We start from the raw sequence: 24,585 nt of genomic DNA, 5'->3' as shown, positions 1-24,585 counted from the left end.
AGACCTGAAACTTTATTATGAATCGGCCGCATTTTGTTGGCTGAAAGAATGGCTGCTTCTTGAGAACACAGACATTTTGGACCTAGAAGGTTTTAATAATGTTTTTGGATGGCATGCATATTTGTGGTACGACAAGGTGAAAGCTCATAAAGCATTTAAAAACCATATTGTCAGGAAAGCATTGTTTAATGTTTGGCTAAGATATAAAGACTTACTGGAGAATAAAACCCCAAGGTGGTTGTCACCAATGGAAGCAAAGGCACTGAAAAAGTCCAATATGGAGGCCAAATGGCCAAAATATTGGGAAATATTGGAACAAGAAGGAGATAAATTGAAATTGCAGAGTTTTGAGAAACTAAAAGATAAGGTGCGAGATTGGCTGCATTATTTTCAAATAAGAGAGGCTTACAACTTGGATAGGAAAATAGGTTTCCAGGTGGAAAAGTCAAAACTGGAAACTGAATTGTTAGAACCCAAAACTAAAACACTCTCAAGAATGTATAACTTGCTGCTAAAATGGAACACGCAGGATGAGACAGTTAAATCTGCCATGATTAAATGGGCACAAGATGTTGGTCATAACATTATGTTTGCTGACTGGGAACAGTTGTGGACCACAGGTATGAAATTTACGGCATGTAATGCCCTAAGAGAGAATATTATGAAAATGATATACAGGTGGTACATGACACCAGTCAAGCTTGCAAAAATCTATCATTTGCCCGATAATAAATGTTGGAAGTGTAAGGAAAATGAAGGAACATTCTTTCACCTTTGGTGGACGTGCCCAAAGATTAAGGCTTTCTGGGAGATGATCTATAACGAAATGAAAAAAATATTTAAATATACATTCCTTAAGAAGCCAGAGGCCTTTCTCTTGGGCATGGTCGGCCAATTGGTGTCAAAGAAGGACAGAACTTTTTTTATGTATGCAACAACAGCAGCAAGAATTCTCATCGCAAAGTATTGGAAGACACAAGAGCTACCCACTCTGGAAGAGTGGCAGATGAAGTTGATGGACTATATGGAACTGGCGGAAATGACTGGCAGAATCCGAGACCTGGGAGAAGAGTTGGTGGAAGAAGACTGGAAGAAATTTAAAGACTATCTTCAGAAATACTGTAAAATTAATGAATGTTAAAATTATGCTTGGATTGGTAATAAGTGGTAACTAGTAACAAAAGTCAATAAGATTATGTAAAAAATGTATTGATAAATTGTTGAAAATATCGAGGTATAATATGTTATGGCATAAAGTTAAAATATTTGAAAAAGGGGAAGAATTTGCTGAATTAAGTATGCAAATGGGAACACAAAAGGGGGGAGGTGTGAGGAGGTCAAGGACATAAGCATATGAAATTGAGGATACTGAGAAAAATGGATTTGTTTTATTTCTTTTATCAAGTCTCTTTTTCCCCCCCCTTAACTAGTTGTTTTTTGGGTATCTTTTGTGTTTTCTTTTTTGTAATGTTTATTTTTATCTGTGGATTTTTTATTCTGTGAATTTTTATTTTTCTCTTTTGTAAAACTCCAATAAAAATTTATTTTAAAAAAAAAAGATAACATACAGGCCAACACATGCCAAAACAGACTGGTTTTGGCTACCTTTAAGTACTATGGAGCAGTATGTAGGTTTTAAATTTTTGGCTACTGTGTTATTACTAGGGACTGCACCATTGCCCACTTCGCTCCCCATGCCCCCATTATTCCTCCTACATTTACCCCCTAGAGCAGGGCGGTCTAACATCTCAGACCAAGTGGGCCATAAGAGTACTTCGATACAAAACCTGTGAGCTGTGCACTGAATTAAATTTCCATATTGTAAATTAAAGAGTTCACAATATAGTTAATATTATTTAAGACACACAATTAATATATTTAATTGAAAATATAATTAAACTAATTATATTTAAAATATTTATTTTAAAAAATAATACACAAACATATGTATGCACTTTTGTTAACAACATAGATATTGAATCCTTGTCAGGATAAAAAGGAGGGGTTTGAAGAATTGTAATCGTGATATCATTATCATCATTATTATTTTAGAAGGCTTCTAGCAAAAATGATTCACGCCTCCTGTGAAGCCAGTAAATAAATGCAGCCCAAGAAGAAGAGTGCGCAGGGGGGAGGAGAATGGCTCCCGGAGCCCCCGCCTGGCCTTAGCAGGTGGGAGTGGTCTGGTGACAGAAGGTGCCACTGGACTGAGAGCTCCTAGGGCGAAGTGAGGGGCTGGTTCAGCAGGGAGAGGTGGCTAGCTGTGTTGGGGTGGGAAGAGAGGAGGAGGAGGCACCACTGTAGCAGCAGCAGTGAAGGAGGAGGAGGAGGGCAGACTACATGGCTGCTGAGGCAGGTGGTGCTCAGCTCCACTCTGCCAGGTGAGCAGCAGTCTACCGCTGCTGTTGTGAGTGGCACACGGGAGGCAGCTCCAGAGCAGCCGTGCCTCCACTGCCACCATTGGGGGATCAAAGCAGTGTAGCACGGACTCCCTTGGAGTCGGCCATGGAGGATCTCCACAAGGACACTGCGGGACAGCACGGCCTGCAGGCCCCCCTTCCTTGTCCACCAGGGGCTGCCAAAAAAGGCCTCCCCACCCCACGCAACTTCTAAACTTACTTTTTACTTTCCCAACCGCATTTCTGAAGCCACTTTTCTTTTCTGCATCTTTGCTTTGTGACCCTGTTTTCCCCTTCACCCCCATGTCTATAGCTCACCCCCTCATTTTGTGCAACCTCCCTTGCACATAGACCACACCCATTGTAACCTCCCGCATCTCCCACACCCACCAAGCACTTTTTCCATCTTCCACCCAACTTTGAAGCCATCATCCCCTCCTAGTCTTCAGATCCTTTCACCCCCTTGCTTTTATCTTTAACCCCATTCCCAAGCCTGCTATTACCTTCTCTTTTTGCAACCTCCTTTGCTCTCCCATTTTCACCTTTATTTCCTTTCCCCGCCTCCTTACTTTTCACAACTCTCCATTGCGCACAGATCTCCCCGTTCCCACCTCTCTCCTGTTCTGCAGCCTTCTTTGCACTCACAACTGATGCTAATATATGCTACTGTATCTTTAAGATGAATAGGATTTTAAGAGCAAGGCTGTTAGTTTATTAAGTTAGAGAATGTTAGTTTAAGTTGATGGATGTTGTACACATGTGGGTGTTTGCTTGCTAATAAAATATCTTTTCTAAATTACTGCACTGAATTTGGAGCTTCATGCTGAAGATAACGCATGGTACCAGGAGTGAAATTCAGGATTGTGGGAAGGTGCTATAGAATATTTGAGGGCTCTTTATCTCTTTCACATAAGGAAGCTAAGGATTGGAAGAGCTTCTCACTTCTCCCTCTACTCAAACAATGGTAGAAGTTTGAGAAAAGCAAGGGTGGAGGGACACAGATGAAAAAATGGCACACAGTTGAGTAAAGCAGGAATGGAGGAATACTGAGGACTTGTTCAAACTGGTTTTTTTTTTTAAAAAAAAAACCAAGTAGAAATAGCAGAGATGGTATAACACAGAAGCTAACACCAAAAAGCTCAACGCAACAGAGCCTTTCCTAACTCAATTCTTGCAATCGCCAGTCTACTCAAATCTCTATGGCATGAGGGAGAATTTATGGGAGCTGAAGGGATGTGTGCATGTAGGAGCCACTGCCAGTTGTGCACGGTGGCCTCTGTATTCTAAGTGATGCTGCAGGCAGTTGACATCCTTAAGAAGGCCAGTCATGTTCAGATTACACAGGACACATAAGGAATCAGTAGTGTTTATTATTTTGTAGGAAACACTGGAAAAATCAAATGTGCATTTGTCCTTTGCTGCTGTGTGTTGGTTTTCTCAACCCTGGATGAACTCTTCTTGCAGCTTCTATTGCTGACCTTAAAAAGTCACCCTGCACAAGGGGTGCAAAATCCTGGAAATCCAAACTGGGATATTTACAGGAAAGGTCAATAGGTTTGCAGAATAAAGTGCAGTAAATTTCCTGTAAATATACCGTATGTCAGCTATTCTGTAAGCCTCAGAACTTCCTTTGACAGAAGTTTAAAAAACCCCACCATGAAACATTTGTATTGCAATGTGATTCAGAGATGCATTTCCTAGATATAATGTGAAAAGAACAGGTTAGCAACTGTTCTGTGCTACACTTTATAGAAAATAATCTATAGTGGTTTTGATGTGCTGTTTGTGGGTGGTGATTATATTTCTTTTTTAAAATAAGAGACTATTGTTATTTTGATTATATGTTCTGTTTTGTTTTCTCTGCTCTCATCAATATCTAATCTTGTAACATATACCAAAAGGTTTCATTGTGGCTATGGTAATATTCCATTCAAAAGAAAGAGAACAAAAAATAGGTAGCAATTCACTTCAGAAGTGATTGTTTATCAAACTTCAAGCACAGCTGAATGTTCAGAAGCATTTTAAAAATAAAACATTTTCCAGGAAAGTAAAGAGCTGAACAATGAGCAACAGGTTAAATTACAACAGGTAACTTAAAAGGGATGCCAAACAGAAGATGATCAAGGTTCCAGGTCATGTTTTCAAACTAAGTTACTTATTGTCAGAAACTTATTGAAGATTCTGAATGCACAGAATGGACTTGCAGATCTGAGTAGGCTATGTATAATTTGGGATACAATAAATACATGGAATATTTCACAAAATCATTATTTTTAAACAGACATTTATGTATCGTTTGCTGTGTAGTTGACTCTCAACTTAAATGGGATTTACATTCTGGGGATAGCATGTAAAACCAAAACCGCATATAGTCAAAACACTCACTCTCTGCACCTCTGAATGCTCTTCCGAGGTGAGTGTAGTGGTGGCTGAGATTGTCTATGGTTCCCCACCCCCACTGGAAGCCTGCCCCCTTTGATTGATTGATTGATTGGGAGGTAAGCAAATTAAATACATAAGTTGCGAGTAGACTGCATTCATTCTCTGTCATGATCTTGTGCATGTAATAATAGAAAAACCACCCTGCGTTCTTAACAGCTGTATAGCTTGAAAGCCTGTTTTAAGAGTATATAAGGCACTGTGCTCTCTCCCCTCACACACTTACTTTTAAGAAAAGTAGTACAGCAACCTAAATTTTGCACCAAGAAATGTATTCAGCTCCTTTTTTGGAACAAACAACTGCAGTTGTTTGTTTGGAACAAACAACTTATATATTTATTTAGGATAACCATAGTTTTGTTTTGGTATTTACCACATGTTTTCCTTATTGACAGGTGGAATGGATAGAACAGCAGGTTGTAAAAATAAGGACAAAGAGGGATTACAAACCTGGTGGCATCCAACCCGTGTATTTTAATGATCCCAAATGGCAAAGTATGTGGTACATGGTAAGTTCATATAGGCTATTTCTTGACTAAAATATTTCATAGTAAACAAAATAGAATGCCATAACTTTGTTTTATGTGAAGCAATAAAGGTTATGAAACTTGATGATATGAGCTGTTACCAGTTCAGGATCTCTGTTTAGAATTCCAATACGTTAGGTTTTATCATGGTAGAGGGAGAAGGGAACCTGTGTTAGCAGAGAAATTCTTTTCTTGAAGGATGTTGCATTTATCTTTAATTAAAGCTATAAGGTTTTCTGACCAACATTAGTGCAAGCTTCTTCCTTTCTCCCCAAATTGGATTACAGCAATGCAGTTTATATGGAGCAAACTAAGTCTGAAAATTTCTGTAGGTGCAAAAAGCAGTCCACAAGGGTTTGGTCTGGAGTCAGCAGGTCACATAACATTATGCCAATCCTTGGTCAATATGACTAGCTGTGAGGGTTTTCTGTGCTCATTTCAGGGTTCTGGTTTTTACTCTTAAAATCCTAAAGGTCATAGTATTTCAGGAATCATCCCCTTGGTTATAAACTTGCCCAAGAAGATGATTTTGCTTTTAAGACTGTTTTCTCTGTCCCCACCCAATCAGAAGTTTGGTGGGTAAGTATAAAGGTGGAATTTGATACCGAGACATGGAATGCTGGCCTCCCAAAGGATATATTATCTTTCTCCATCAATGCTCACTTTAAGGAGGACACAAAGAACAGTGTAGTTTTATTAGGGATTCTTAAGGTAACACTTCTGAATGAGCCTTATCAAAGCTGTTTTTACTGTTGCTATAACCTTTCTAATTTTTCCAAATTTTTAATTTGCTGTTTTATTTGTTTATAATAATTTTTCCATATAAAATTCTCTGCTGTCTTTTGTTATACTTATTCTCAAGGCTCCCAAGCCCTATTCAGGCATTATTAAAGTTAAAGCGTGTTGGAGATTTCGGGGGCTGTGCGTGCCAACCCTGCCCCTTTCACCTTAGACCTATTAAATCAGTTGGCTTGCTTTCAAGGCTCCCTGTGATCAGGAATGCTGGTCATGCAGGGTGACTTGTAAGCTTCTCAAGCAAACATTCAGACCTTGCTGTTTAACATGTCAAGATCAAGGTGGAGGGGGCAATGCACAGCCCTGCCCATCCAACATGTTTTTATTTCAAGGAACTCATTGTGACTGGATTGAGGAGGCACTTTGCTGGTAAAACAGTTGGTCTGATATTTCAACAAGTAGCTTCAGGTGATAAGTTTAAAAGAATCCTTCCAGATATTGTGCTGTTGTTTTATGAATGTAAATATCATTGCAGATGAAATTATTTTCCATTTTTTTGAGCAAATGGTGCAGAAACAAACAACTTAGAAATTTAATTAGTAACTAGTGTTTGCATTGGTGGCTATAACAGCATTATGTTTAAAATAGTAATATACCACTATGCAATTGTTCAGATCTTGATTAACAAATAGCCTAGTAATGAAAAGAGCTGACCTAAGTTTATTGTTCCAACTTCTTCATCAAATAACTTTCATTCATATTTCTCAAATGATATTTAATATAATTCTGTTGACTCCTACTATCTAAGAGACATAGCTCAGCATGCTTTGCATGCTGCTGTCTTATATGCCACTCATAGACATAGTTACTTGGAATAAATACTATTAGTCTAAATTAATTTAGGGTCACATCTGAAAAGAATTTCATCTTTAGAACTGATTCTGAGTAGAATTGCTATAGGGAAAGCAGAGTTTGGAGTGTAAGACTCTGGAGATGCCGCATTCAAATGTACATAGTACTTTGGAGTGTGGGCATACATAGCATCATCTTTAGGGATGCGGGTGGCACTGTGGGTTAAACCACAGAGCCTGGGACTTGCCGGTTAGAATCTCCACGACGGGGTGAGCTCCCATTGCTCTGTCCCAGCTCCTGCCAAGCTAGCAGTTCAAAAGCACGTCAGAGTGCAAGTAGATAAATAGGTACCGCTGTGGCAGGAAGGTAGACAGCATTTCCGTGCGCTGCTCTGGTTTGCCAGAAGCGGCTGAGTCCTGCTGGCCACATGACCCGGAAGCTGTACGCCGGCTCCCTTGGCCAGTAAAGTGAGATGAGCGCCGCAACCCCAGAGTCGGCCACGACTGGACCTAATGGTCAGGGGTCCCTTTACCTTTACCTTTACAGCATCATCTTTATGCAATGAAATGGGATGGGAGCTGGCGCTCAAGCCTAAATTAGATTGAAGTACAGGTTCTGGTGTGCACAAATCTGACATTCAGATGTGTGGGTGGGATGGGATGGCAAGACCAGATAGATCTTATGAAGACTCTCTAAGCCATGCTTTGATAAGTCTACCTAAGAGAAGAACTAAACAAACAAACAACCAACAGATTAAATGGCAGATCAGAGTATTCACATGAACTTTCTTCATCTCAAACACCATTTTAAATTGAGGCCACACATTTATATTTAAATAATGGGAATGATGTGTATACATTTGTACTTCTTAATGAGCAGCAGTAAATAATTTTCTAGTAAAGTGTCCCTAGAACCAATATTCATTAAACTAGCATTTTTCACAAAAATTTGTAGAAATACGACATTTAATCTTGACTAGGGATGAATGAGCCCATTACAGTGTTAATTTGTTCCAGTTTTACATGGGGACAAAACCAGTGCTATTTTTCTAGAAAAGACCAATGCTATTTTTCTAGAGGTGTGAGAACTCACCACGAAGTCACTTTTGTTCTTTTATAATAGCAATGGTGCCCACCTGAGAGGTGCTGGAACTGAGTTCAAGCTGAAAATAAGCTTTGGACAGGACTAATTCTGTGCTGTCCTGTTTCTGTGTGGGTTTTAAAGAGAAAATCCATTGAAACCTGCAACGAAATATACATTTAAAATGTGGGGGAAAATAACTTAAATGGTGGTCCGAGTGGTAACATTAAGCTTAGCACCTATCAGGTGATATTTTTCTCCTTGCTGAGAATGAGATGGTTTCACTTTAAATTTTTTATTGGTCTATAGTGTGTCAGACACCGGAGGAAACAATCCCCAGGAGTGGATAAGACAAGGAAAAGTCCTTGCCATCTGCTTTTTATTCAATATTTACAGAGAGAGGCTTGGAACACAGCCTCTTGGAATAATGGCGTTGTCCCGAGTGACTCTCCACTCCCCTTTTCTCCCACTTCCTCCTTCGTCATTGACATCGTCTCCCCTATGGGTGGCGCTGAGGGCCCTTTGCTTCTGAGCTCTCTGCTCTACTACAGTCATACCTCGGGTTGAATGTGCTTCAGGATGAGCGTGTTTGAGTTGCGCTCCGCGGCAACCTGGAAGTAATGGAGCGCGTTACTTCTGGGTTTTGCCGCTTGCGCATGCGCATACGCTCAAAATGACGTCATGCGCAGAAGCAGCAAAAAGCGATGGGTGCTTGCGCAGACGTGCCGTCGCTGGTTACGTTTGCTTCTAGATGCGAAAGGGGCTCCAGAATGGATCCCGTTCGCATCTAGAGGTACCACTGTAGTTTCAAGGCTCGCCGGATTCTGGGAGGGGGGTCTGGAATGCTTTCTAAAGACCCTCTGTTACCCTCCTGGTGCTTCTTCCTCCTCCTCCTCCTCTCCCATTATTTCCCAGCTTTCCCCCTCATCTGCCTCTGAGCTGTGATCTCCCTCAAACCCCTGTTGCAATTCTGAACTGTCGTCTTCTTCTCTGGAAGGGTCAGGCTGGGAGGCAGTCTCCACCATTCCTTCTCTGCCCAGTCCCTGACATAGTGTGGGGTTTCAGTAATTGTTGGACACTTCACTTATGACTATTGATTTTACTTTCAGAGAAAATAATCCCACCCACTGCCCACAAACGTTTGGCAGCCCCTGACTTAGCATGATGTATGAGTCAGGTCAATTTGTGCAAAGTGTGTGCAGCAACATAACATGTTTACACACACCAGCTCTTGTGTCCTGGCATTGTAGATTAAAGCATGTTCTTGGTGAACTTTGGTGAGCCCTAGCTTTGGCTGAAATAAAACTTTATAGTCCCAGCTATTGGTTCACTTAGAAAAAGCAGCTTACGAGAGGTCTCCCAAGCTCAATTTGTTTTATGATGAACATTTTCAGTTTTTTCACATGTGTTTCAGGAGCATGAACGGACACGTTTCTTAAAAGAATTCTTCTTGTTGTTTTTTAAAAAATGCATGTGAACTGAATTCCTGGAGGGAGCTGCCAAAAGTTCTATTTACTGGCTTCTGAACCTGCTGAATAAAATGCCACAAGCATCTTAAACTCTGCAAGGGAGAAAAAAATGTCAAGGGTGATGGATCTTTAGCTTATCGTAGCATCAGTTTACACTGTTGATATGCCTGTGAATTCTACTGGCACTGTGTATGGCTTTTAAATGAAAAATACTGGTCCAGATTCAAAGAGCTGTTTAGGCTTTCAGAAGAGAGGTGTCACAAGTTGCTTCTGAAACTCCCTTCTGTTTGCTGTGGAGTATTGTTGGGGAGCTACTGTTTGAGAAAAATAACTCTAAAGCTCCCATTGGCTCATAGAACTAGTTTTACAGTTCTTTGACCCTTGGCCAGTATATTCCTTTTTCATGTTTGCTTGAGGCATTGCAAATCATGATGGCAGAGTGTGTAATAAACTGAGCTCATAGACTTATTTGCTGACTTTATTGATGTTTAGCTCCTGATCAGTATGCATTCTCAGTAACCACATCTTAGAGTTGCTAGTATGAATAGCATAAGTATTTCAAAGTACAGCAGCTCATTATATACTCATTGCTGCTGCAGCAGAGAAAAATTAATAGAGTGGTACATGAGTATTTAACCAATACACCTTAACGGCTCCAAAGTCCTCATAAACAGAAATTGTTGATAAATACAGACATAATTTATGTGAGGCTCTTAATTATTTCATTCCCATAAATTGCATGTATCCTTTTTCTAGAATGACAATATCATTTTGTTCATCATCGTTCAAATGACGTATCTATTATAGGCAGCATTTCTGTGAGGTTTAACTATTCAAACAGAACATGACAAAGTGACATAGTATTCTTTATACGCACAGCTACTTTACTCCATATTTCACTAACACAATCAAACAAACTTTTTGTATTCAGCCAGTTTTAAAAATAAGAGAGTATTTTTTTAACCAGTCTTATTTTAGAGACATATCACTGTTTCCAGTGGCAACATATTTCTTCAGGGCCGCATGGGTGATTGCCTGCTTACCTGAGCCACAGTATGTGGCCCAAACAAATAATTATTTCAAAGTACATGAGAAGCTGCATGGTTTTGCACAAGGTACAATTTGTGGAGGGAATTTCACCCAACTGATAAAACTAGGTTCTATTCCATGGGATACAATATGTATTTGTCAATTAATTACATCCTCATCTCTAACTCACTGAGATACAAAATACATATATAAGTACAGTGCTCATTTTGGATCATGCAGCCATTACTGTCGAGGTCAAGTGGGGAAACATATTGTCTTACAATCCAGTTTGGCAATTGGATGCTTCAGTATTGTCAAAGCAAGAAAAATTGTCAACCAAGTTAAAGGAATGCCTTTATTTGAATAGTACTCTGGATGTTAACCTTGTATGGGATTTGGGATATGGAAGGCCATGAAATCAGTTATTAGGGAAGTATATTTAAGAGAAACATAACATTTTTGGAGGCACAGAGAAGCAGATAAAGATTATTTGCTTATGGGAATAGCAAAGTTAAAAGTCAAATGCAGACACACTGAGAGTTCTAAAATTTACAAGAAATTACTAGTGAAAGGTGTGCTCTAAACATTTATATGATACAATCATACACAGTGCGTGGTCCATGAAGAGATTATAATAGTTATTGATTGCTGCTTGACTGGAGATCGTGCACTTTTGAAAATCCAAGAAAGGCTTTTCACTCAGTAGACGATATGCCAACCTATGAAATATGGCACATAGCACTAACTGAGAAAATAACATCAGTGCAGTTTAGCCCAAGGTGAAATCCAGCAGGATAAGTCAGATGAGATCTGAGTCCCTTTTTTCACATAGGGAAATTGTCACACGAGAGATTTACAGCCCTCATTTTCTCAACACTCATTCTGGAAAGCTACACTTACGCAGTGCAAGGTATTACAAGCTGTGAATGCATTGTTACGGTTTTTTGGATGCTGGCGATCCTTGCTTGTAATAATTTCAGACTCAAAACTTATTTTTGCTATGATTATTACAACATTTAAAATTTTTAATAAAATAAAAATAAAAAGATTTAAGTCCAGGCTTGCCTCCGCTCTGGTCGGTTCTATGTTCCAGAGAACAATGATTTAGGATATTGAGAAGTTTTTTTCCAGATGAGACAGCTTCCAGCCTAAGCCAGCAACAAACAATTGCCTCTGCTGGGATGTTGTTGCCAGAAGACTGGAACAGCTAAAGAGCTCAGGGGAATAGCTGAGGTGCTTGAGAACGGTAACCTCAAAATATTATAGATCTTTGAAAGATTGGATAATTCAACCACTAAAGGAGGTTTGTAATGAAATTTTGGAGGGGAAAAAAGCGCCAGAGTCGTGGAAGGAGGCCTATATTACGCTTATACCGAAAACTGAGTCTGAAAAGACACAACTTAAGAACTACCGCCCCATATCCCTGCTCAATGTGGATTATAAAATATTTGCCGATATTTTGGCTAATAGATTAAAAAAAGTATTAGTGGAAGTGATACATAAGGACCAAGCCGGCTTTCTCCCTGGTAGACACTTGTCTGACAACACGAGGAATATAATTAATATTTTGGAGAAGCTACAAGTGAATATCAATACTAAAGCAGTTTTAATTTTTGTAGATGCGGAGAAAGCCTTTGACAATATTTCTTGGAATTTTATGAAGAAAAATCTCCAGGGGATGGGGGTTGGTCAAGGGTTTGAAAATGGTATAAGTGCAATTTACTCAGAACAAAAGGCTAAACTAATTGTTAACAATGTGGTGACAGAGGAACTCAGGATAGAGAAAGGGACACGACAAGGCTGCCCAATTTCCCCATTTCTGTTTATTTCGGTCCTGGAGGTTTTGCTAAATATGATTAGAAGGGACCGTCTGATTAAAGGTATACAGGTTGGAGCTAAACAATACAAACTGAAAGCGTTCGCAGATGACTTAGTTTTGACGTTACAGGAGCCAGATTCTAGTACTAAAAGAGTATTAGAACTGATTCAAGAATTTGGTCATGTGGCAGGATTTAAGCTGAACAAGTTAAAAACTAAAGTTCTTGAGAAAAATTTAACACCGATTGAGAAAGAGAGGTTTCAGAAGGAGACAGGTTTAACATTGGTTAAGAAAGTAAAATACCTGGGGGTTAATATGACGGCTAAGAACTTAAACTTATTTAAAGATAACTATGAGAAATGTTGGTCAGAAGTGAAAAAGGACTTAGAAATATGGTCAAATTTGAAGCTTTCCTTGTTGGGTCGAATTGCTGTTATAAAGATGAATGTATTGCCAAGAATGTTATTTTTGTTTCAATCACTGCAAATTTTGGACAAAATGGATTGTTTCAAGAAGTGGCAGAGAGATATTTCTAGATTTGTCTGGCAGGGCAAGAAGCCCAGAATAAAATTTAAAATATTAACTGATGCAAAGGAAAGAGGTGGGTTTGCCCTGCCAGACCTTAAACTTTACTATGAATCAGCAGCATTCTGCTGGTTGAAAGATTGGCTGCTTCTTGAGAACACAGACATTTTGGACTTAGAAGGTTTTAATAACGTTTTTGGGTGGCATGCATATTTGTGGTACGACAAGGTTAAAGCACATAAAGCATTTAAAAACCATATTGTCAGGAAAGCATTGTTCAATGTCTGGATAAGATATAAGGACCTACTAGAAAACAAAACCCCAAGGTGGTTGTCACCGATGGAAGCAAAGGCTCAGAAAAAGCTCAATATGGAGGCCAAATGGCCGAAATATTGGGAAAATCTAGAACAAGAAGGAGACAAATTGAAATTGCAGAGTTTTGAGAAATTAAAAGATAAAGTGCGAGATTGGCTTCATTATTATCAAATAAGAGAGGCCTATAATTCGGACAAAAAAATTGGCTTCCAGGTGGAAAAATCAAAATTGGAAACAGAATTGTTAGATCCCAAAACTAAGATACTTTCAAGAATGTATAACTTGCTGTTAAAATGGAACACGCAGGATGAAACGGTCAAATCTGCTATGATTAAATGGGCACAAGATGTTGGACATAACATTATGTTCGCTGACTGGGAACAGTTGTGGACCACTGGTATGAAATTTATGGCATGTAATGCCTTAAGAGAGAATATTATGAAAATGATACACAGGTGGTACATGACACCAGTCAAGCTTGCAAAAATATATCATTTGCCCGATAATAAATGTTGGAAATGTCAAGAAAATGAAGGTACATTCTTTCACCTTTGGTGGACGTGCCCAAAGATTAAGGCTTTCTGGGAGATGATTTATAATGAAATGAAAAAGGTATTTAAATATACCTTCCTGAAGAAACCAGAGGCCTTTCTCCTGGGCATAGTCGGCCAATTGGTGCCAAAGAAGGATAGAACTTTCTTTATGTATGCAACAACAGCAGCAAGAATACTTATTGCAAAGTATTGGAAGACACAAGATTTACCCACCCTGGAAGAGTGGCAGATGAAGGTGATGGACTATATGGAATTGGCGGAAATGACTGGCAGAATCCGAGACCAGGGAGAAGAGTTGGTGGAAGAAGATTGGAAGAAATTTAAAGACTATTTGCAGAAATATTGTAAAATTAATGAATGTTAAAATGATGCTGGATTGAAATTAAGTGGCATTAGCAACAAGGTTAATAAGAATATGCAAAAATGGATTGTTAATGGATGAAAAAATATAGTTATAATATGTTAAGATATAGAGTTAAGATAAAGGAAAGAGGGTAAGGATTTGCTGAATTGATTATGTAAATGGGAATACAAAAAGGGGAGGTGTGAGGAGGTCAAGGAAACAAGCAAATGAGCCTAAAGATATAAAAAAATGGATTTGTTTTTAATTGTTTCTTATCTATTTGTTTTTTTGTATCTTGTATTTTTTCCTTTTTTTCTTTTTTCTTCGCTATGTATTTTTGTATTTTTTGTATTTTCTCTCATTTCTCTCTTTTTTATGCTTTTTCTTTATTCTGTAAACTTTTGTTTTTTGTAAAACCTTAATAAATATTATATATATATATATAAAAGAGAAAGGTACCTCATTCTGCTTGATGAAATCAGGTAGAGCATGTGTTCTCAGTAGGGTTGTTCTTCCCCTGAAAGAGCAGGTGCATTGTCTGGAGGTACTCTTTGATCCAGAATGGTCACTAGAGATACAGATGGCCTTCATGTCTTGGAGTGCCTTTTTCAAACTTCAGCTCTTCCCGAATAGAGATTACTGACCACAGGTGGCCATACTCTAGTGATGTCGTGTTTGTAGTATTGCAATGTGTTCTACATGGAGCTTTGTCCTTAAATCACCTGGAAGTTATAATTGGTACGGAATACAGTTGTCAGAGTACTGCCATATGACACCAATCCTGAAAGAGGTTCTTTGGATATGTATACAGTCGTACCTTGGAAGTCGAATGGAATCCGTTCTGGAAAGCGTAATGCTGGTGGTCAACAAAAGAGGTTTAAAGACTCTCTCAAGGCAAATCTTAAAAAATGTAGTATAAACACTGACAACTGGGAAACACTGGCCTGCGAGCGTTCCAGTTGGAGAACAGCCTTTATCAAAGGTGTCATGGGCTTTGAAGACACTCAAACTCAGGACACAAGGGAGAAACGTGCTAAGAAGAAGGCATGCTTGGCAAATCCACACCATGATCAACTCCCACCCAGAAACCAATGTCCCCACTGTGGAAGGACGTGTGGATCCAGAATTGGCCTCCATAGTCACTTATGGACTCATTGTTAAAACCGTGTTTATGGAAGACAATCTTACTCGGCTACGAGTGATCGCCAAAGAAGAAGAAGATATAAGGAAGGCATACCAGTGATGGTAAAGATTTTGCTTTTGTTGGAGAAGAGAAAGTTCAGGCAAGGACAGTCTGCTGACATCACTAAAGGAGAAAGAAGCTGTCTTGTGGCAGGTTTCCAAACCTTTTCAAAGGAATAGGGTTTATAATCTCACACCCTTTTCTACAGCCCAAGGTACATGGCTTGTCTGAGCCAAATAACTGAACTTATGAGTCATTTCCCTCAGTGAGCTGCCTATGGGCTAATTTCTTAGCGTTAATAGAAATGGAAGAAAGCTGCCAGATCAACTGGATATTTTGGATGAAGAAGAATAAACGAGACTCGTCGTTTATTTTATTGTAAGATAAGAGATGAAAAACCTATGAGTGGGTTGGACATTGGTCAGTGCATTCTTTTCTTTAGTTTTGGCAGCAATAGATACAAAGGGCAGATAGGTTTCTTGGGTTGACATAAAGCCTATTATTATTATTATTATTATTATTATTATTATTATTATACCTTGCCAATCTGGCTGGGTTTCCCCAGCCACTCTGGGCAGCTTACAACATACCTAAAAACATAATAAGAACATTGATCTTTAAAAATTTCCCTAAACAGGGCTGCCTTCAGATGTCTTCTAAAAGTCAGATAGTTGTTTATTTCCTTGACATCTGATGAGAGGGCGTTCTACAGGGTGGGTGCCGCTACCAAGAAGGCCCTCTTCCTAGTTCCCTGTAACTGCTTCTCGCAGTGAGGGAAACGCCAAGAGAAGGCCTTCAGTGCTGGACCTCAGTGTCCGGGCTGAGCAATAGGGGTGGAGACCCTCCTTCAGGTATACTGGGCCAAAGCCGTGTAGGGCTGTGAAGGTCAGCAGCAACACTGAATTTTGCACGGGAACATACTGGGAGCTAGTGAACATCCTTTACGACTGGTGTTATATTGTCCCGGCGGCCACTCCCAGCCACCAGTCTAGCTGCTGCATTCTGGATTAGTCACCTTCCGAGTCCCCTTCAAAGGTAGCCCCACATATGCAGCAACATGTGAGAGGGCATTCTCTGCTGTGGCACTTTGATTGTGGAGCACCCATCCCTCACAGTTTCCATAGACACCAACCCTGATGAGTTTTAGGCATCTTTTTATTTGCCAAACTAACTGGTTAGTTGACTGGAGATGTTTTGTTTGCTATGATATAATCTTAATTTATTATTGTAGTAGTTTGATTTTTTTTTAGATTGTTTTTATTTTATTATGTATTATATTTTATGTTGTACCCTGCCATGGGATTAATTTTAGTGAAGGATAGGTTAATAATAAATAATAAAAAGTATATTTTGAGTGCATGGCAGTTTTGGGGGGGGGGGAGAATAACCAACTATGTTTACAAGAAACTAAGACTGACAGGGTCAAAATACCTTGAAAATGAATCTTGAAATAGAATTGAAATCTTTATGCTATAAACTGTGCAATGCCTTGGACAGACTGTCATTTAAGTAGCCCAGCATTGTTTGTTTACAAATCAGAAATATCATAAAACTTGCTCTTCAGCATACTGCATTGGGATTTCTAAAGTAAGTAAAAAATGAGAAAAAGTGGGGTTTTAAAAATACATTGAGGCAAAATGGTTGTACACCAAAAATAAAGAGAAAGAAAGGAAACTACTAGCAAAATGAGTTATCAAAATTTACCTGGCAGGGGAAAAGACCAATGATTAAATTTAAAACTTTAACAGTTGTAAAAAAAAGAGGTGGATTCTCATTGCCAGACTTAAAACTACAGTGGTACCTCAGGTTAAGTACTCAATTCATTCTGGAGGTCCGTTCTTAACCTGAAACTGTTCTTAACCTGAAGCACCACTTTAGCTAATGGGGCCTCCCACTGCCACCGCGCCACTGGAGCATGATTTCTGTTCTCATTCTGAAGCAAAGTGCTTAACCTGAAGCACTATTTTTGGGTTAGCGGAGTCTATAACCTGAAGCTTCAGGTTAAGAACAGTTTCAGGTTAAGAACAGTTTCAGGTTAAGAACGGACCTCCGGAACGAATTAAGTACTTAACCCGAGGTACCACTGTCCTATGAAGCAGCGTGTATGATCTGGTTAAAGGAATTAAAGAATACAGGATTGTTAGACCTGGAATGTTACAGGAAACATTTGGGTAGCATGCTTATTTGTGGTATGATAAGGTAAAAATACACAAAGAATTTTAACATTGCAGAAGAAGGAGTATATATGGAATATAGACTAGATACTAAGCTTTATAAGAAGTGAAAGCTGGACCATAAAGAAGGCTGATCGCCGAAGAATTGATGCTTTTGAATTATGGTGCTGGAGAGTCCCATGGACTGCAAGAAGATCAAACGTATCCATTCTGAAGGAAATCAGCCCTGAGTGCTCACTGGAAGGACAGTGAAGCCGAGGCTCCAATACTTTGGCCACCTCATGAGAAGAGAAGACTCCCTGGCAAAGATCCTGATGTTGGGAAAGATGAGGGCACAAGGAGAAGGGGACGACAGAGGACGAGATGGTGGGACAGTGTTCTCGAAGCTGCCAGCATGAGTTTGACCAAACTGCAGGAGGCAATGGAAGACAGGAGTGTCTGGCATGCTCTGGTCCAGGGGGGCACGAAGAGTCAGACATGACTAAACGACTAAATAACAACAAACTAAGCTTTATTGGAAAAGAAAACACCTTTATGGTTGTCACCTATAGAAACCAGTCAGTACTCGAAAGAAAATAAATATGATGGAGAAGTGGGGTAAATAATAGAGATATATTTTTCTGGAAATGTATGTAAATTGAAAAAGTTTGAAGAAATCTGAGAATGGATATCAGATTGGTTTCAATATTATCACACCAATGAGTATTTTAAAAAGGATCTATTAAAAGGTTTTATTATGAGTTCTGATTTTGGAAAAAAAATGCTTGAAGGAAGAGAGAAATTGAATTCAAAATGTATAAATTATTATTAGAATGGGAGGCGAAAGACGAAATAGTGAAATTGATAATGATGAAAAGGGTTAAAATTTAGGACACAATATAGAAATAAGCAATATAGAAATAAGGCCAATACATGGCACTTTAAAAAAAAAAAACACCTACTTGCCACCTTTACAAATTCCAAAGCACTAATAGATTGCATGGAGTACAAGGGAACTGATTTGGGCGGGGGGGGGGGGAGTGAACTTTTGAGCACTCTTGTGGCTAGTATGTGTTGCTATGATACTTGTTCTAAGAATTTATTCCCCCCTTTTCTGCTTGTTCTCATGGAGCCCAGGGGAGCTGGAGCAAAGCACCACTCCTGAGGAAGGCCTGAATAGGATACTCATTAAAAGGATTCACACTCTCTGTGGTTCCCAAATGTCAGCCTCATTTCGTTATAAACTCACCTCCTCCATACAAAACAAAGAAAATATGAGAGAGAACAGTTCATTTTTCATTTAACATAAACTGGTGTACAAAAGCTCTGTCATAGCTGCTCTTCAATAAGCACCTAAAGTGGCAATTATTTAGGGGGAATTGTTTTGGCTACAGGTTCTTAGCTGCTGTTCCCCTCCTGCTGGTGCTGCACTAAACATGCCAGGAACTCTCTTTTTGTAGATATAAAGGAATCTGGATAAGTTTCCAGACAGCTATTTCAGGGATTATACAGTACATAACACTGCCTCTCCCTTCCCACCCACCCCAAGCATTTTTTGTGTTTCCATGGCTATTCTGTGCAGGCATTTTGTGTACTTTTATCCACATGCAGTTGTGTTGGAAAATTCAAATACACTTTCTCCCCCCAGCAATCAAGTGTACTGTACTATGGAATGCTTAGAAAAGAGCTGTGGGGTTTCCAAAGGCCCATAATAACAATTAAGTGGTCTAATAACTATACCCTGATATGATGAGCAATCTCAAAAGAAATAACTAGCTCTATTTTAATTTCATTTAGCGTCCCTTTCAAATTATCTTGCTGTTTGTTAATTAGGGCATTGATTTTCTGTCTCTCCAGTTTAAATCAATATGCTCATTTGTGGATAATTAAATTGGTTATACTAATGAATAGGCTAATATTTCCTTGCATTGCACTGGCAACTAATTTCCTGCTTTTTTTTTTTTTGCTTGTTTATTTTTCTTCCTATAGCACTGCAGCGATAATATAAACCTCTGTCAGTCAGATATGAATATTGTAGGTGCTTGGAGGAGAGGCTACACTGGAAAGAATATTGTGATCACCATCTTGGATGATGGCATTGAAAGAAACCACCCAGACTTGATGCAGAATTATGTGAGTCTCCACAGTGCTTCGGATAGCTGTTTTATTCTTTTATGCTTATTTGTTTATTTCAACAATTTGTATACTTCTTAATTACAGTATCCTCTGAAAAGGTGTGCAGGAGACTCAGTAGAATGAAACTTACAATTTTCATTTTGCAAGCCATGCATCTGAGACATGGGCACCACTAACTGCTGAAATTTTACCTATCAGTAAACTGAATCTGGTCTTGCCCTACACAAACAAGCTCAAATGTAATGCATTTGCTGTGTTGTTTCAATAATTAATCTTGTCTTGGTCTTTTGCTATGTGGCCATATTTGGTGTACTTTTCAGGTGAGCAATATTCTGAATCACTGCATCAGTCACACGCAATCCATGCCCTCTAACCCAGAGGGCTCTTACGCCAGGCCACACCCTACTACCCCAATGTTGGCAGCCCTGTTTCAGATAGAGTTGCTGATTAACAGGATTCTGAATTGCTGCACAATTCACACATAATCTATGTTCAGGGCCATGATCCCTGTTTTGATTGCTGCGAGTCCAGCTACCATACCAACAAAGCACCAATAATATCTCTAAACTCCAGTATTCAAAAGTATCTGGTGGTATTTTCTGCTACACTTCCTGTTCGGCACTATCTATCCTTAGCTTGCTGCTGGAATATATTATTAGGACATGGTTAGAATCTCAATAGTTAACACATTTCTAGATTCTCACTGAGCATAAATTAACCAGGGATTACTAACTCCACCCCATTCAAGTCCTTCATGAATTTAACAGATCAACTTAATTCTCCACGTCGTTTGCTACCTATTACCTAAGCTAAAAAATTCACATAAGAGAAAATGACATTAATGTTTAATTGTATTACATATGTGAATGAATATATTTTGGCAATCTTATACAGAATCACTTGAAGGCAAAACTAATTAGTTTTGAACAAAGGTGAAATAAAGATTAATCTGCCTCATCATTCTACCACATCAAATAACAAGAGTTGCAAAAGATACACAGATGTTTACATTGTTTTCTACAGGCAAATGTGGAGAAGACAGAACCACATTTCACATCCATTAAAAGTTGCATATGCTCCCTGAAGATACAAAAAAATATGTCATCTAGTAGCTACTGTTAATAAAGATACACTTTCCCCAAACGGCTTTATTTTTCAAGTTGTATGTTTAAATTCTTTATTGACGCATGGAAATGTTTCCTTCAGGCAAATAATGTTCTCTTAGAAATTTAAATTGCTTGGCCTTTTAACAAGAATAATGTAACTCAAGTTTGTGAACAAACTATTTATTACTGTGATAAAGAGGATTTTGATAAAGAAAAGAAATTTGAAATATAGTAAATAACTAAAACTACACAACTAAGTACTGCTTAGATTAAAACAGTAGTTTTCATAAATTATAAAAAAATATTTTAATGCAACTTCCATTTTCCAGAAGTAATTTAAATAATATATAAAGCCTGCAGGTTTAGAACATGTATTGCTTTCCTAAACCATGCAGCAACCACAAAACCATAGGAATGTTAGTTAACCTAATTACACTCCTGTAGAAACCTGCTGAGGAATGTATGAGCCGGATGAGTCAATGGCTAATTAATGAGGATCTGCACTTCATTCTTTTTCCATCTCTCTTTCCATTTCCCTTCTCTGTTGACTACAGGACCCAGATGCCAGTTTTGATGTCAATGGTAATGATATTGACCCCATGCCTCGTTATGATGCCAGCAATGAAAACAAGTAAGGCCACTCCTCTGTGGAATGCAAGGCATTGTAAATTCAATTGTATCATGTGCTCTCTCTTTTTTCTACAGCACTAATTGCGCAAGTTGAAAAATTCTATTTTTGTTAGAATTTTTAACTTTTATCTAGTAAAGGTAATGCAGGGTATGAATTGTGTCTTTTGCATCTCACATATACATGACATATGGTGAAGAAGCTGTTTGAGCATATAAAATATGATATATATATATATATATATATATATATATATATATATATATATATAAAACAACTATGTATATGGTTAGATCTTTGAATAAAGTTGAGTTACAAATATTTGAACTGCATTTATTTTCAGAATGGTATTGGTGATACTTTCTCAGGTAGCTTCTGATACTTGCTTGTAATTCTGGTGTCTAGGTGCTGCTTTGAGTAATCCGAAACTGGTTGCTGTGTCTATACCAAACAGGAATCAAATATGTAGAGTTGTTGTTCACTAGGTTCATAAAATGCCTATTTTTCCTGTCTGTCTGTGACTGGAACATAGTTGAACATAGTTCACTGTATTGTGGTCTGGCAAGCGTCATTTTTGCAGTCTCAGGCTGGTCATAAAACCGAGAGGCTTACTGAGTTCCTATTGGCTCACCATACATGACAGGCAGACTAAAACGGCTCAGTGACTGTCAAGTTGTGTAGACAAGGTATGGGTCTAGTCTGCCTATTATTACCTGGATACAGAAAGGTGGAGAAAAAACCTATGTGGAAGCTCCACAAACTCCATAATTCTTAAAAGCACAAGTTCCCTTTTGTGAGTCTTAATATGCTTCTCCCCTGTTTAGGAAACAAAATACATTTATGGTGGGAATAGTATGGTCAGGGCCTAAGGGCAGATGCGCCACTTCCTTTCTGAATGACTAAGCCGAGCAGTTTTATTGACTTGACTTCTCTGTTGTGGACACCTGAGAACTGGCTGACCAGCAGCCCTCCAGATATCTTTGTTGCAGGCTTTGTAGGACTTTAAAACAGCGCTTTGAATTGCATCTGAAGATACACTGGAAGGCACTGCAGAACTTTAAGCATCAGCAATATATGTTTGATATGAGGGTCCAAGTTAACAACGTCACAACTACAGTGGTACCTCGGGTTAAGTACTTAATTCGTTCCGGAGGTCTGTTCTTCACCTGAAACTGTTCTTAACCTGAAGCACCACTTTAGCTGATGGGGCCTCCAGCTGCTGCCGCACCACCAGAGCATGATTTCTGTTCTCATCCTGAAACAAAGTTCTTAACCCGAGGTACTATTTCTGGGTTAGCAGAGCCTGTAACCTGAAGCATGTGTAACCTGAGGTACCACTGTATGTCCTGAATTAGATGAAGTATTTAAATGCTCTTCAAAGGCATTCCGACGTACGCTGCATTGCAGTAATCAAAAGTGGTTGTTACAAAACCATAGATAACTGCACAAAGGCCATTCATTTTACAGAGGAATGCTCAGAGTTTCTATCTCGTTATGCCTGGATTGCTATGTAAAATGAATCAATCCAAATGCTTTGATTCCAAATAGTGTCATCATCCTGGTGCATCTGAAATGAAGATGCAATGCCATGATTTAGAATTTTGTGCTGGCATAGATGTTGGACTAATCCAATTCTGGCCACCATTATCATTAAATGCCACCAAAGTCACAAGTTAAAAAAAAAAAGAAAGGTAAAAATGAGGACATAAAAACAGAACTCCAGGAAAGACATATTTATTATATCATAGAACCATCTAGTCCAACCCCCTCTAAAGCCAGAATCTCAACTAGATCATCCTTGGCAGATGGCCATCCAACCTCTGCTTAAAAATCCAAGGAAGAAGAGTCCGCTACTTCTCATGGGAGTCTGTTCCACTGTCGAACAGCTCTTACTGTCAGAAAGTTCTTCCTGGTATTTAGTCAGAAGTTCCTTTCTTGTAACTTGAATCCACAGGTTCAGGTCCTAGCCTCAAAAGCAAGAAAAAATAAGCTTGTTCATCATCCACATGACAGCCCTTTAGATATTTGAAGATGACTATCATATCTCCTTCAATCTTTCCTCATAAGGCTTGGTTTCCCTCCTCTGCACACATTCCGGCTTGTCAATATTCTTCTTAAATTGTAGTGTCCAGAATTGGACACAGTATTCCAGGTGTGGTCTGACCAAGGCAGAATAGAGTGGGACTATTACTTCCCTTGATCTGGACACTCTACTTCTGTTGATGCAGCCTAGAATAGTGTTAGCTTTTTTTGCTGCTGCCTCATACTGTTGACTCATGTTAAGCTTGTGGTCCACCAAGACCCCTAGATCGTTTTCACATGTACTACATGCAATACACTGATCTCAGCCATACATTCTATATAACCCTTGTACCTGATGGCCTCCAGTCAACTCATTAATGTTAGGTTTGTTAATAATAGACAGCTCAGACCTCAAGCTTCCACAGTACTCAAGAGGCCACACTTTTTGCCAAGCAAATCAACAACTAAAGGCATGGTTGAGCAAGTATAATGAGGGGAATGACAAAAGCAGACTCTGTTCAAAAGTCACTATTTCTGAGCATAAGGAAACAAGATTCTTTTTAAAAAGTGTCAATTTTTCATTTTAACCCAATTGATACTTTTTTTGAAAACTTATTTCTCTCTAGCCTTGTTGTTATCATAGCAATTACAATGGTCCCTTTGTTGTTTTCTTTCTGCAAGCTCATCACACATATTTAGTTTCATTGCAAATGATGGAACAGTATTTTTTGTTTTGGTTGCCAAGTAGCGATGGACATTCTTGCTTGAATTTTCTTTGCTATATTCCACTTAATTAAGTGCCTAACAGAGAAATCTAGCATCTAGGATTTTATCCTCTGGATAGGAGGGAAGGGAACTACCTAAAACTCCAACATTATTTACCCCAGCAAGTTTTCCCATTCCTGCAAAGCAAGGTCAGCAGATAAGGGTCTTGGCTCCACCCACAGGTCGAAGGCAGGCAGCAACATTTTGGGATGTAGGGCTCCCAGGATTCAGTTTGCTCCCACCTTCATGGAGTGCAGTCAAATCTCCATTTGCTCCTATTCTTTTGCTGTCTCCTTGGGTCTTTAAATATATTTACCTTGTTTTGCCCTTTCTTACCTTGCTGTGGTTTCCTCACTGGCTTGTTCTCCGTCAGTTCTGCTGGTCCCCAAGCCCCTTCTCTAGTGTTTTTAACTCAGTTCCTTTTCTCTTTGTCTTTTCCTACCAAAATTCAAGAAGGGAGTTAGCTCTAAATTTTAACCCCCTCTTACTCCTTCCAAAGCAGCAGT

At 38.9% G+C, this 24,585-nt stretch overlaps 1 protein-coding gene across 7 annotated transcripts in view; it reads left to right on the top strand.

Moving 5' to 3' along the window:
* Positions 1-24,585, top strand: part of PCSK5 (proprotein convertase subtilisin/kexin type 5) — a 166,754-nt gene that overhangs the window by 45,124 nt on the left and 97,045 nt on the right. For all 7 annotated transcript variants that reach the window (XM_083576680.1, XM_083576685.1, XM_083576682.1 and 4 more), the window contains exons 3-5: positions 5,234-5,347; positions 19,412-19,555; positions 21,219-21,295. In XM_083576680.1, the coding sequence (XP_083432806.1) occupies positions 5,234-5,347; positions 19,412-19,555; positions 21,219-21,295 (335 nt within the window). The remainder of the gene's footprint in view (positions 1-5,233; positions 5,348-19,411; positions 19,556-21,218; positions 21,296-24,585) is intronic.

This window comes from Podarcis filfolensis (assembly GCF_964270895.1).
Source record: "Podarcis filfolensis genome assembly, chromosome: 11".
Classification (NCBI taxonomy): Eukaryota; Metazoa; Chordata; class Lepidosauria; order Squamata; family Lacertidae; genus Podarcis; species Podarcis filfolensis.
The sequence above is the reverse complement of the archived record's forward strand: the minus strand, read 5'-3'. Positions and strand labels throughout refer to the sequence as shown.